General features: G+C 35.7%; 1 protein-coding gene across 20 annotated transcripts in view; it reads right to left on the minus strand.

Moving 5' to 3' along the window:
• The window catches only part of Trip12 (thyroid hormone receptor interactor 12), a 119,025-nt gene that overhangs the window by 22,334 nt on the left and 82,279 nt on the right, over positions 1-14,412 (minus strand). For 13 of the 20 annotated variants that reach the window (XM_029538456.1, XM_029538462.1, XM_029538461.1 and 10 more), the window contains 9 exons: positions 13,599-13,827; positions 13,215-13,333; positions 9,929-10,136; positions 7,162-7,262; positions 6,803-6,977; positions 5,586-5,727; positions 4,227-4,418; positions 2,488-2,639; positions 414-586 (listed from right to left, as the gene is read on the minus strand). In XM_029538456.1, the coding sequence (XP_029394316.1) occupies positions 414-586; positions 2,488-2,639; positions 4,227-4,418; positions 5,586-5,727; positions 6,803-6,977; positions 7,162-7,262; positions 9,929-10,136; positions 13,215-13,333; positions 13,599-13,827 (1,491 nt within the window). The remainder of the gene's footprint in view (positions 1-413; positions 587-2,487; positions 2,640-4,226; positions 4,419-5,585; positions 5,728-6,802; positions 6,978-7,161; positions 7,263-9,928; positions 10,137-13,214; positions 13,334-13,598; positions 13,828-14,412) is intronic. The other 7 variants (XM_021199402.2, XM_021199400.2, XM_021199398.2 and 4 more) reach the window with 1 other exon arrangement.

Genomic DNA, 14,412 nt, shown 5'->3' on the forward strand with positions numbered 1-14,412 from the left:
ATCATAGAAAGCTAAATCAGATACAGCATGGTAAGTGTTCAATACAAGACATGTGAAAAGGACCTTACCAGAGACTCATCTATTTCTTCATCTGAACAATGAGCATCACTGTACTCATCGTCTTCTATTGCTATACCATGTCCTGAATAACCAAAAAAAAAAAAAAAAAAAAAAAGTTATATAGCAATTTTAGGTGTCAGAAGTAGTAGTTACTGTTACATTCTGATCTATAAAAAAGAAACATTCTAATATATAAAACATTCTGCCTATTAAGCAAGTTCAACATATGCCTATTTCTGACAGGACCAGAGGTTCCTACAACCTAAAGTTTATGAAGAACAGTAATAAACAGGGAAATAACCTTTAAGGCTACTTTCATAAACACAGAAGTAAAGTACACATACGGAAAATACCTCTAACCACAAGGTATCTCTCAATAGCTTGCACCAGAGCCAGGGGATCAATCTTGACAGGCCCGCCTTTCCACTGCTTCACATTTGCACAGTCTGGGTGTCTTTGTAACTGACATTTTAACTGATGTGTGTTGAAAAATTTTAAAGCTTGTGATCCTCTGTTGAGAGAAAAGCTCAAGATAATTTACGAAAAAAGGTTATTCTATTATTTTCACAGTCAACTTATTTAACTAAGATTCATCAACAACTCAAATTACTCAATACAAGTTATTACAAATAACTAAATGAGTGGGTTTTCATGCATATGAAAAGCATGAAGTAAACATGATCTCTAGGCACTGTGAATTCATGTTATCAAGGGTGTTATAAAAACTGACCTCAATGAAATGCTGTACCTACTGGATTGTTCCTCTGGAAATAAGAACTCTTCAACTGTCTGGGTACACTCACCTCTGCAGTATTTTATCCTTTCCTACTAAATTCTATTGAAAGACCAATGGGGGGGGGGGGGAATCCTCTATTTTTTGGCTTATAAAAATAAAAACATAACTTAGTAATATGAAAATTAATTATTCAAATTTACTTTGCTACATACTTTTGAACAAATGTCTGTTGTTTTGATTATTTGGTTGTCGTTTTTTTGTTTTGGTTTTGGTTTTTGTTTTGGTTTTTTTCGAGACGGGGTTTCTCTGTGTAGTCCTGGCTGTCCTGGAACTCACTCTGTAGACCAGGCTGGCCTCGAACTCAGAAATCCGCCTGCCTCTGCCTCCCCAAGTGCTGGGATTAAAGGCATGCGCCTGGCTGAACAAATTTCATACTTTTAAATATTTCTTCCTGTTAAAAGGTTCCAACAAGTCAGATATTGTCAAACTGAAAATGTAGTTATTTTATACAACTCCAGGGAGCATGTAAATATTAAACAAGCATAATTCATATGAACTTAGACAAAATGGAAAAATCTCCGGCTTTTTTGGGTTCGGTTTATGTTTTTGAGTTTAAATAGCCCAGTCTAGCTCTGAATTCCAAGATCCATTTCCCCCTCCTTATAGCAATTCATTTAAAGAGATGGAGCAAAGTAAACTGAAGGTTAGTTTTTATTTTGTATTATGTTTTTACTTGTAAAAGAAAAAAACAGTATTCCCCCTCCTTGGGTTTTTCCTTGGATTACAGGTATACCACCGTATTTTGTGTTGTCCCTTTGTTTCATAAAACTATTCTAAGACAGTATAATATTATATTAGATGTAATATTTCTAAGTAGAAAACAACTTCAGTCATACTGTGAAGGAATATAGATACTGTTTTGATTCAAAATTTTAAGTGAGAATGTGGATTAACTTACATTTTCAATAAAAATACTCCAGAAAACTTACAGAATTCCCTAACAAATTAATTAAACTGTCTCTAGTATCTTACAAGTTCTTAAAACCACTAAGAATAACAAATTTTTATTGGAAGTCAATCTTGAAAATGGATAATTACATGCTATAGCCCATCAAAATAGAACTGATCAAAAGAGTCAGAATATTTTATTGCCAATATGCAAAAGCAAAATTAAAGAATCATTACATATTAAAACATATCAACTTATAAATTTTGAATGTTTGTCTTCTCAGTCACTGATTTACATATTTTTAAAAAAATATTAGTTGTTAGCTGGCAGTTAATGGTGCATGTCTTTAATCCCAGCACTTAGGAGGCAGAGGCAGCTATAGAAAAAGTTCTAGAACAGCCAAGGACAAAAAATTAACAAACAATCAAACAAAAAAATTAGTTGTTAAAATACATGGTATGGGCTGAGCATGGTGTCACACCTAGCACTTGGGAGGCAGATGCAGGCAGATCTGATTCCCAGGACAGCCAGAGGTACACAAAGAAACCTTGTCACAAAAAAACAAAAAAAAAATACATTGCATGATCTTAAATAAAAAAATGCATTTAATTAATTGACACAAATTACTTAAGTCATTAAAGAACACTGTACCTAAGAAAGACCAACACCTTACCAGACCTCTCACCACATTTTCCTTCACAATTCTGGTGGCAAGTGGACATACCCAGGTAATGGTCCTTACCTTCCTCCAGCTCCATTCCCACTAGGGAAATCATGTACTTTGACTGGAAATTGCTCCATTTGGCTGAGACAGTTGTTCATCTTGTGAACCAATGCCAGCAAAGGCGCATGGCCCACTGGTTCTACTCTTCCAACAGGCTCTTCTCCAGGAAGCTAGTTATATATTTAACAAAACAAAAACCATTAACCACAGCCTTCTGAAGTCAACACTCCACAGCAAAACACTTTAATAAGCAGTTTCACAAGTGGAGATTTATCTATTAACTTTCTTATCTCTTATGACAGACTTCATTATGACAGCGATTCCAAGTCCCTTGTTCATTTTCATCTTCTTCCATTGTATTTATGTGCACTGACTGGTGTTTCACCTAGATGTATGTCTGTGTGAGGGTGCTGGATCCTCTAGAACTGGAGTTAAAACCACTGTAAGCTACCATGTGGGTACTGAGAATTGGTCCTATATCCTCTGAAAAAGGAGCTAATGCTCTTAACCACTGATCTATCTTCCCAGTCCCTACCACACAAGTAACTTATTTCATGCAAAATAATTTTTTATACATCCCACAATTCTTCTTCAAAATTCATGAAACCAAATGACTCAGAGGAATAGTAGTTACAAATGGGTGAAATCCAATCCATACAGGTATGAGATTATTTATGCTCTTCTCCATCTTCTTTTACTAACAATATTAGTGTTTTATCGCTAAAGTAAATTCTTTGTGTATGACAAAGAGTACTGAACCGCCACCTGACTGAAGCATACAAAAATTAAGCCTCATTCAGCTGGAAAAGTATCAGGTAACAGATTGCAGACAGAGTTCTAAATATCAGATAACAGATTATGAACATATACAATCTTAAGTAAGGTATATCCCACACTTGCACCCACGTGCTTGCGAAAATAAAGATTTAAAAACAACAACCAAAACCAAAAACCTGATAATATCCTACCTTGATTCCAATAAATACCATTTCTGTCTTTAGGTAGTCACACAACTTAAACTAATATAAACACTGTTCAAAAATGTCTAAACACTTAAAAGCAGTTTTGCTAATAAGCAGTAATCATTAAGCACATTACACCACCAATGCAGAAAACAACTTCCTGACTTATGCCTTCTCTAACAGTTGCAGCAGGAGGTCTAATCTGCAGTGCCCAAGAGTGGTTTATCTCTTGTTCTAACACACAGGCACCAAAAGGAAAAGAGGAGCTTACTATAGACCTGCCACTGTAATCTACATTATAGAAATGATTGTTAAGCACAATAATACTTTAACTGCCTATCAAATGGCCAACAAATATTGATAAATGAGACTACTATTAATGGTTATCCTGCAAAGTAAGATAACAAAGTTGATGTGGGCTTCAGGTTTCTGGGAGTGGGGAGGAGGGAATTTCTATTTTGTATTTTAGAAAGGGTCTAAAATTCACTGTGTATCTAATCATCTTAACTTGTCCAACAAGTGCTGAGATCTAATCATGGGCTTCCTGTCTAGCTTCATTTTACTACTTATTTTATGACACAAAAATTTTTTTTGAAGAGCCAGATACGGCAGATCCGTATCTTTAACCCCAGCACCTGAGACTCACAAATCGGCCTCATCTACATAGTAAGACTTTGTCAATAAATGTCTAAGGAGTCTAACTGAATAAGCAACACACAGTATACTTCTACTGGGACACAAATACACCCACTTGCTAGCTCTGACTTTTAGTACCCATGAGCATTATTAACTTACTGGAGAAGAAAAAAATACATGAAGGAAACGCTTTAACCGGATCTCTCTGCTGACAGCATCCTTTTCACTCTTAGATGTTAAATACAGCAACAGTTGTTTCACAAACCCACTATGTTGGATTTCAAATGAAGAAACATCTGACTCTGAGACTATGCTACGGATTTCTACAAGGCACTCAGCTCCACCATCCACCTAGAAGAATGGAGAAAAAGATTCTATAATGATTTAAACAGTACAATTCATATTTCCCAAAAAGAATTTTTTCTCAATACCTTAAAATCAAAACAAACAAAAAAAACACTAGCCAGCTATGAACCTGAGTTACAATACCAACCAGCAAGGCAAGATGTATCCACTGGTACAACAGTGGCTGGAGCACTAGTGGGCTAATTCTCTGCTTAGATCTGAAGCCCACTCCACAAGAGGAAACTCATTCCTGATAGTCTAAACCTGGTTAAAAGCCAATGGAAGTCCTAGGAAGGAACCTACTACCATTTTGTTAAATGGTGTTAAAATATCTTCTACATAATTGTGTCATTAACTGGAAGGACCACTATGTTAAGCAAATTAGGACATGCTACCTCTACTATGAATATAACACACTTAAAAACAGAAGCACAGAAGTACAACAGCTGCTACTTGAGAACCAGGAGAGAGGGGAACAAGAAGGGGCAATGGATAGAAAATTAGAATAGAGTTTGAGGCCAGTCTGGTCTACAGAGTGAGTTCCAGGACAGCCAGGGCTACACAGAGAAACCCTGTCTCGAAAAACCAAAAAAAGAAAAAAAAGAAAAAGAAAAAATTAGAATAGAATCAATGCACAAAATATACATTTATGAACGGATTAGGCCATGACTTTGTACACCTGATACTTTAATAACTGTTTAAAATTAGAATAAGGCTCTTTTAGAAAGCCACATTAAAAATGATAAATTGTGATATGGCTTTAAGTTAATAAGCCTAAAATGTCTATGAAATAACTTAGAAAATAAGAACAAAAAATACACTAAGTGCAAAAAAAAAAAAAAATAAGTAAAATTAAAAAACAAAGAAACCAAGAAACAACGAAACAAACAAAGGGCCCCCAATAAAGCCTCGAATCTTTCAGTCAAGTAAATACAATGAGTCTGCAGATGGAGGTGGTTATGAGTATTTAGAAAAGGGGACATTCCTGAAATTTTGTCATTTGTCAAGAAATAGGCAACACAAAGAATAGAAAGACATGGCAAGGTTTTCAGTATGTACTGTAGATGAATCATGGCAATGGACAAGGGTTGGAAGAAATTAATTGTAGAAAGCTAAGTTTCTGCAAATACCACCCAACTGATGTCCCAGCAATGCGCTGGACACAGACAGTACCTGGAGGTTGAGTTGTTCAGTAGCAGCACAAAGTCTCTGAAGGACATTCAAGGCAGGGTTGCTTCCATCCATATTCTCAGAACTAAAATAATGCTCAACAAATTTATGTGCCTGGTCCTTAATCCAGCCTTTAATTTTTTCTCTACAACAAGGAAAAAGGAGATATTAATGTCTCTGGATAGGTTAATACACACACACACACACACACACACACACACACACACACCCCAAAGTCAGATTAGAAGTGTAAGTACGATATTTCAGAAGGTTATGGTTCTGAGTTCAATGCCTGGGAGAACCAAATTGTTTGGGACCTCTACAAGTACTTAATACATATACATATATGAAAGAAATAATACAGCCTTCATTAAAACAGCTACACTCAAAACTCTTACTGGCCTACTATCATTATTATGACTCAGATAAAGCAAATCCAGCTTCATTCTCAAAATGTAGCTAAAAAATTGCTTAGGTACTTGGAATGTATTTCGTCATTAGGTGAACGAAGATGTTCTAACTTCCTAACTGTTCATACCCAAATACAGATTTATATAATAACTGAATAAAGGACATATATATCTAATACTGTCCATCACTGTTCCCTAAAGAAATGAGGTAAAAAATGAGGTATGCCCAAGCATGTGACCTGGCTATTTATAAACCTTAAAAATACATTTGCTTAATTATTCTCCTTAATTCAGAGACTCAGCAGCCAACTCAATCAAATGAAGTTATCTTTAAAATAAAATGCCACTGGAAAAAATGTTTTTTTTTTTAATAGAGGAATTGGTTTTCACAGGTACTCGGTATCCAGTGTATTTCCTATGACCCACTGATAAGCATTTCCATATAACCCACTGATAAGAAATTAGTATCTTGACACGGATCCAAGTACTTTTTTAAAAAGTAGCTACTCTCAGCTACAAATCTTCAAATTAAGAAGTATAAACAGAATGGCAAGCACACACAATTCAGGAAAATGTTCCACATAAAACAAAACTAACCAGTCAACTGGCTGTATTATTGCTATGCTATGGTTTTTACAGGGTTTACAGGGTTGAACACATAGGCAAATGTATACATCCTCGTAAGAATGTAACTTATCTTTTGGGTTGAGAGTGGAATAAACCAAGTCCATGTCAGCCCTAGTATGGGATGAACATGCTCAATACAATCATGTTGAGACCTTTCAACCCAAACCCCAGCACACACTTTACCTATTATTGGATATGGTGTCTTTTGAGGCTGCTCTGGCAAGACCACTAACTCCTGCAGCTCGTGCTGGTTCGATGTTGTTGCTGTTGGACTGTGCGCTTAACCTTCCCCATGTTTTTGGATTCAAGCTTGCCAGGAAGGAAGATTTAGGTGACTGAGTAGTGGTGGGGCTTTTAGCTATAAAGAGAAAAGAATTAAATTCAAATCATTTCACCAAAATTTAAATAAATAAATAAATAAATAAATAAAAATTTAAGAGGCTTCAATCTTAATATAGAAACTGAATTAAGAACAGCAAGTCATAAGAACCTTATTCATCACTTCCTCCCCCATTTCCCAATCATCTCACCAGAGGTCTCACCTTGATTGTCTACTTTGTCATCATCTCTTGGAGGGGAATATTTTGGCCTTCTTGGCCCTCGTTTTGGCAGTCGTTTTCTCTTGAGAACATCACTTAATCGACTGTTGCATGTAAAAACAATGATGAAGTTAGTAATTACCACACAAGGACCCAGCTATGACCCAACAAATTTCTCTGACTTAATTAATATGGACTCTCATGGACAGTCATATTCCTTGGGGAATAGAGACAGAAAATGAATTACTAACTGCTAAATAAAAAACTAAAGGCCTAGTTTTCTTCATACCCAATTTTATAAAATATAATGCATTAAACAAAACTATGAAGACCAACCTGATTAAAAAAAAAAAGAAGAAGCATGAGTATCTTATTTCTCTTCTAATATAACTGTCAACAAAATACACATGGTACTTAATGTTCATACTATAAAAATATTCTGATTACTTACTGTATCATAGACAAAAGCATGGAACAATAACATGAAAAATACATAACAACTCCCATAACTGTTTTTTTACATATAATAATCTGTTAATTGATGATCTATTTGGAAGGATAACTACATGTTCATTGAATTATCAGCACATCTCTTTTTCTTCATGTTTCATTTAACTGTTGAGACAGAGTCTCCAAATTACCTCAGGCTGGACCTTCAATCTATGACTCTCCTCCATGGTTCTGAGTGGAAGGTGGGCTTTACTTCATCTGTCCATAGGCTTTATTCTAATCAATACTACAATGCACTATTATCACACTTTTGCAAGCTGCTGCTTTTAACAACATTAGAAATACTTCTGAAATCATTTAATAACAAAGGTACAAAAGACAGGCAAATGAATGAACATTCTAGGGGACAGAAAGATGGTTCCATGGGTAAAGGAACTTGCCATCAAGCAAGACAACCTGAATATGATCTTAAGGACCCACCTAATAAAAGGAGTGAACCAATTATTGCAAAATGTCTGACTTCCACATTGGCACCAGAGAACATGAATGAACAAATGTGATTACTTAAAAAAAAATGAAAATTAATAAAACTCTTCTAGTTCAGTTATCTACGGCTCAAATAACATTTAAATAATTCAAATAAAAAATTTTATAGGGAAAAACACCCCAGACTGTGATAATTCTATGAAATAAGCTTTATGTATTCAAATATATAACCAACAAAAACAGACTTTCAGGAAAGAAATGCACTACAACTTATAAATGAAAACTGTTTCATGTGGAAGGATCAAAGAGATCATATTAAGAGTTAAAGGCATTTGTTTCTCTTCCAGGAATTGGAATTTATTCCAAGCACCCACAAGGAGGCTCACAATCTTAATTCTAGGACATTTGATGCTTTCTTCTAACCATTGAAGACACCTGCACATTTACAGTGGACATACATATAAGGCACACACACATAACAAAACAATTTTTGAAACAAGAAGAATGTTTCACTTGGTAATCCCAACACTTGGGAGAGAGGAGCGGCCAGAAGAAGTGAATTAGCAACCAGCCAAAACCAGACCTTTTTCAAGATAGGGTTTTCTTCGTTTACTCTTGACTGTCCTGGATCTGTAGAACAGGCTGGGCTAATAACTCAAGAGCTCCACCTGCCTCTGCCTCCCAAGTGCTGGGATTAATGTTCTAAGTGACCACCACCCAATCCTGGGCAGCCTTTTGATTAAACTGACTTATGTCGTTGCCACACACTGACAGCAAACTGGACTCTTCCCTCAAACACCCAACTCCAGCAATCTAGCCAGCTGTATATACAATAGTTGTTTGAGGTTTTACTGATTTAATTTTAGGATCCCAGTAATAATGTTTTACCAAGATATATTTTACAGGAGCTAGAAAAGTGAACTCAGCAGTTAAGAACATTAGCTTTGGCTCCTAGCAGCCACTTGAGTTCAATTCCCAGTACCTATAGGGTAGCTCACAACCACCTTATATAATAACTCCAGTCCCAGGAGCCAAGCCTCTTTTGGCCTGCATGAACATGAGGTAGAACCATACATGCAGACAAAAACACCCATATTTATATAATAAAAAAAAAAAAGTTTAAAAAAAAACTTTATGATGTATTTTGCAGCAAAAGAAAAACAAACTATTAACCTGGGCAAATTTCAGAAATGAATGTGGATTATCACATACAAGTCAGATGGCAATGTTCCAGTTTCTAAACATAAGAGACATATAAAAGCACTAGTGTGACCTTCTAATGCAGTGACAATGAAGAAAATTAAGGGTTTCCAACACAGTATATAGACCAACAGCAGAGCAGGCACAAATGATTTTACCTTACCTTTAGGAAACAGCCATGCTTGAGGAAGATATTGCCTATAATTTTTTATTTCCCACTACATCAATATCTTGATATCACAAAAGCATTTATACAACAGTACAAAGTAAATGCAAAACTATGAAACAGGCTAAGATACTACAGCTATGATGTATGTAAACAAACCTAATGTGTTTGAACTTCATTTTCCTGGGGTAAATGGTAAGTATGCATTTCATGTACCTTACACCTACAAACAGGGGCTCAGTGTAGCTTTTTAAAAGTTATTTTCTTTCTATTCTAAAGAACAGAAGGGTCAAGTAAATACTTCAGTGGTAGAGGTAATTGTCAGTATTTTATGATATTGTACATACAGTCACCACCACCAAAAAAGAAAAAAGAAAAATCCACTCTCACATCTTCTATTCACAGTAAGAGTCATGGATATCAACATAAATACAGGCAAGATACATTAATAAACACATCAAAACTCACCCTTGAGGACTCAGATCCAGAGAATCATCTCTGCTATGCTGCAAGCTAGGTGACCCCAGATCAGCAGAGGCGTTGGTTGCTGCTGTTGCAGTACCACTGCTGGCTGGTGTAGTAGATCCCAGGGATCCTGACCCATTTGTACATGCCTTGGGGGGACTTGTCAACAAAGACTCTGATTCTGCTAAATGTTTTACTTGATGCATCACACCTTCATGGCAACAGGGACAAAAAGAAGTCAGTTTAATCAGGAGACAAGAACAACACCCACCACGACAAAATTCCTACCACTACAAAATTCCTGAATGTTAAACTAGAATGTAAATGGTAAACTAGAAATAAAGCCAGGAGGGAGGAAGCTGGGGAGAGAAGCACGAGGCAGAGAAAAGGCCCAAGTTTCATCTTGATTCAGATCAGGAAAAATAAATTAAGAGATATTTTTATTGAATGTCTTCTCATCTTCCAACCAAACTCCTATAAAACAATCAGCTTCAAAAAGAAGACTACTATCCAGAAAGGGCTATGGAGAAAAGTGGTGATCATCCATCATCAGAATAAGGACGCATTTGTGAGAGGAGAAAGGGTTCCTATAAGCGAAAGTCTATCTCTCTGTCTCTCTCTCAGATAACCAAGAAAGTTTGTGTTAAACACATGAAAAATCTGTGGGAGAAATTTGAATGTAGAAGCGTTTTTGGGGAGTAAAGTCCCACTCTTTCATTAAATTTTTGTTGCTGGTGTTTTCTTTTGTTTGAGTGTTGTGAAGGATCTATGCAGCTCCAGCTTCCTAGAATTTTCCATGTAGATCATGCTGGCCTCAAACTCAAGAGATTTGGCTACCTCTACTTCCCAAATGCTGGGATTAAAGGCATAGACTACCATACCTATTATATTCTCTTGGGGAGTGAGGGGGGGCGCAGAACCTGATTTAAACTTGGTTCAAAACTACATTTTATGCAAAAGCTATGCTAGGTACTGAGGACACAGTAACAGGCAGACTAAATGACTCAAATGATACATTTTCCTGAAGATTCCAGTAACTAATGAGCTCACAAAACAGAAATACAGGAAGCTAGAGCACGCTACAGGAAAAACAAGCTCAAAATGGGAGGAAAACAAGACATTCAGAGAAAAAAGTTAACATAAAACTTTAGTCTTTTTATGAGCAGCATGACCTAGCTGTGAGAAGCCAAAGCCCATTATGTATATGCTACAGATATACGTTGAGGGTAGAAAATAGAATCTGATAGTATAACAGATTTTCTAAGTTTAACAAAAATCACCTTGGCATGGGATGGAGATGTAAGCGAACAAGTAGATCTCATTTACTTCTAAACCAGAAAAATAAGAAGAAACAAAAGCAAAACAAAAAGTGGATAAATCTAAAAACACAAGTAAGACAAAAGAGAATCTGAGAGTGAAGACAAAAATATGTTGCTAAATATTTCATGCATCTAGAAACTAAGTGTATGTGAGCCTGCACATGTACCTGACTTGTAACAGTCACCTCTGGGTCATACAAAAATATTGCTATATCTTTTTTTTTTTAAATTGTTATTTGAACAAAGATAATTTTATTTAGTTTCTTAGAGATACTGTCTCACTAAGTAGCTCACTAAGAAGTCAAGAGATCAGTGCTCCTTTTTGATTTAAGGGTACCATTGTGCCCAAAGATAATTTTAAGAACTTAAAGAAAAAACTTCTGTTTTCATTGTGTTGGCCTATCTATCATAGTTTCAAAAGAAAAAAAAAAAAAAAAAGATAAAAAGCCCAATATATGAAAAAGGGGTTGACTCTAGCCAAATTAGCAGATCAAGCCTTGTTCAGCCACCATTGCTTCCTCTTAGCCAGCTGTGGTGGCATAGGAGGCCAGAGGCAGACAGATTTCTGATTTCTGATCTAAGGATACACACTGGAAATCTGTCTCAATAACAAACACAAAAACAAAAGGTTTCCTCCTGTAGCAGATGGCAACAAATAGAGAAACCCACAGCCAGACATAGAAGAACTGAAAGACCTTGGAACACTCAGCCTCAATGGATTGTCTCCATCAAATCTCTCCCACTTCAGGGCTCAGGGAAATTAGTGTTAAGAGGTGGAAATAATTTAAGAGCCAGAAAGGATAGAGGACACCAAGCAATCAATGTCCTCTAAATCAGTAAGATCAGCACACATATAACTCAGAGACTGTAGCAGCAATTACAGGCCAGCATTAAGTCTGTATCAGATGGAGTCCTACAGCGAAAAAAGTAGAAATGCACCCCCATGCCTAACCCTAAAACTATTTCCAATTGATAATCACTTGCAAATGAAAACTTAGTATACTCCAAAGGAATGTCCCTGAGGAAACAAACTACTCCTAAGGGTAGGCTGAATCCCAGCAGTAGACAGCCAACCGAAAGTGAACACAACATCTTTCAAGGGTAGAAAATAGAATCTTTGTCTCGATGTCATGTCAGAACTCCTCAATTTTCCCTCCCAATTCTGAGTTATTGCTGTTTTATTTGTATCATGTTTTCTTTTTTTTATTCTACAGGTCCTTTGCAGAAATATTATAGCTATCGCTTTAGTGTTTTTATGGGATTCCTAAGTGTATGAATGAGTCTCTGCATGTTTCTTATGCCTTTTGTTTCTTATGCCTATTCTGTCTGTTTGTTTTGTCTTCTTCTGATGTGTTTAGCTTTATTTTATTATAATTTATTTGATTATTATCCCTTAGAAGCCTATTTATTTTCTATGAGAAACAGAAAGTGGATTCCAATGAAAGGGGAATAGGGGAGGAACTGGAAGGGGAAACCATAATCAGGATGTTATGTAAGAGGAAAAAAACCCTATTTCCTCAATAAGAGGAAAAAAGAATAATCAAGGACTGGAGAGATGGCTCATTGGTTAAGAAAGAGTACTTGGTTGCTCGTTAAGAGCACCTATGCTCAGTTGCATTCACATGAAACCTTACAACTATCAGTTAATCCAGTACTAAAGGATCAAATGCTCTCTTACGGTACCAGTCACATACATTCTCAATCCAAAGATATATCCTCAAACATTTGAATTGTTTTGATCTACTGCCATGATGCACTGCAATCGTGAGTGTATATGGGGGCAGGGGAGACACTGAAAATTAGGCATCAATCATAGCAAATCACAATAATCCTGTACTTCAACAAAATACACAAACTCTTAAAACATCTCAGGTGCACAGATATTTTCCTTATAGACACTGAATGTGTCACATGAAATTCTATCTAAATTAACCTATTCATCATTAACTTACTGTTAAAAATGGCATTACCTTCTCTCCTGAAGTAAACACTAAAAATATCAGGTAACTTTTGCATTAGGATTTCAGCCATCTGAAGAGCTCCAACTACTATCTTCAGGTCTTGGCTGGATAGCATGGAAGCAATGTGACTAAAAAAGAAAAGCATTTGTGAATAATCTAAAGTTGGTGATTATTTTTGGTAATAGTCCTCAAAATTCAGGAACAAAATTCAACTCCAATTTACCAAATAAAATTTTTATTAAATTCAGTTTTATTTTTAATTAAAATTAAGTTTAAAAAGACATTTAATATTACTCATTTTTTTTCTGTACAAAGATTTAGAAATTCCTTTTTAAAAAAAGTACTTCAATTTAAATTCCTAAAAAAGCATTTTTACTATTTCCATGAACACACCTTGAAACAGCATGATTTTTCAGAACATCCTTCAGAAGTTCAGCATCAGCAAAATAAATTATCCTAAGAATTGCTCTAAGGCACTTGTGTCTGACCGCAGGGCCTGCTGAGGAGCTGTACACTTCATAGAGAACACCAAACAAGGTCTTAATGAAAGACTTAGCCAGTTCCGGATCTTCTTTCATTAGCTGTGCTCGAGCATCATCCTTCTTTAACTCTGAATATCCACCTGTTATTTTAAAAAATGTACAGTTCTGAAGTGACCAGTACTATAGAAGCACAGAAAATAAAACAAAGTATTTGGCCAAGCAACTATTTGAAATGCTATGCAACTTTTTTCATTATACAACAAACAATCCACTAGAGCATACAAAGATAGCATTAGGAGATTATTCTTACCAGATGAAAGCATCACTGTACTAACTATATACTACTTCCTTGTCATACAACAGTCTAAGAAATACTAACCCACTAAAATACAGGTAAGAAAAATTAACAGAGTGCAAAAGAATGTATTTTGTTCATCAAAGAATATATGTAAGGAGAATGTAATGAAAATTATGAAAAAGGGAGTTGCCAACTATGTTTACATATTTTGAATGTCCCTTTGTTTTGTAAGGTCCATTTGTTTACACTGCATAACATGAAAGCTTTGAGTGTACAATAGTGTTACATAGTATACAGACTGTTATGACCTAAGAAGCCTCCAACATTTCCTACCTAGTCCTTTTCTGGTAAGGTGCAATGAACACCTGCATTATTTCTAACAGGCATTCCAAGACATCATTTAAAGAGTAGTAATACTTGGCTTATT

Source organism: Mus pahari, chromosome 5, assembly GCF_900095145.1.
Source record: "Mus pahari chromosome 5, PAHARI_EIJ_v1.1, whole genome shotgun sequence".
In the NCBI taxonomy this organism is placed as follows: domain Eukaryota; kingdom Metazoa; phylum Chordata; class Mammalia; order Rodentia; family Muridae; genus Mus; species Mus pahari.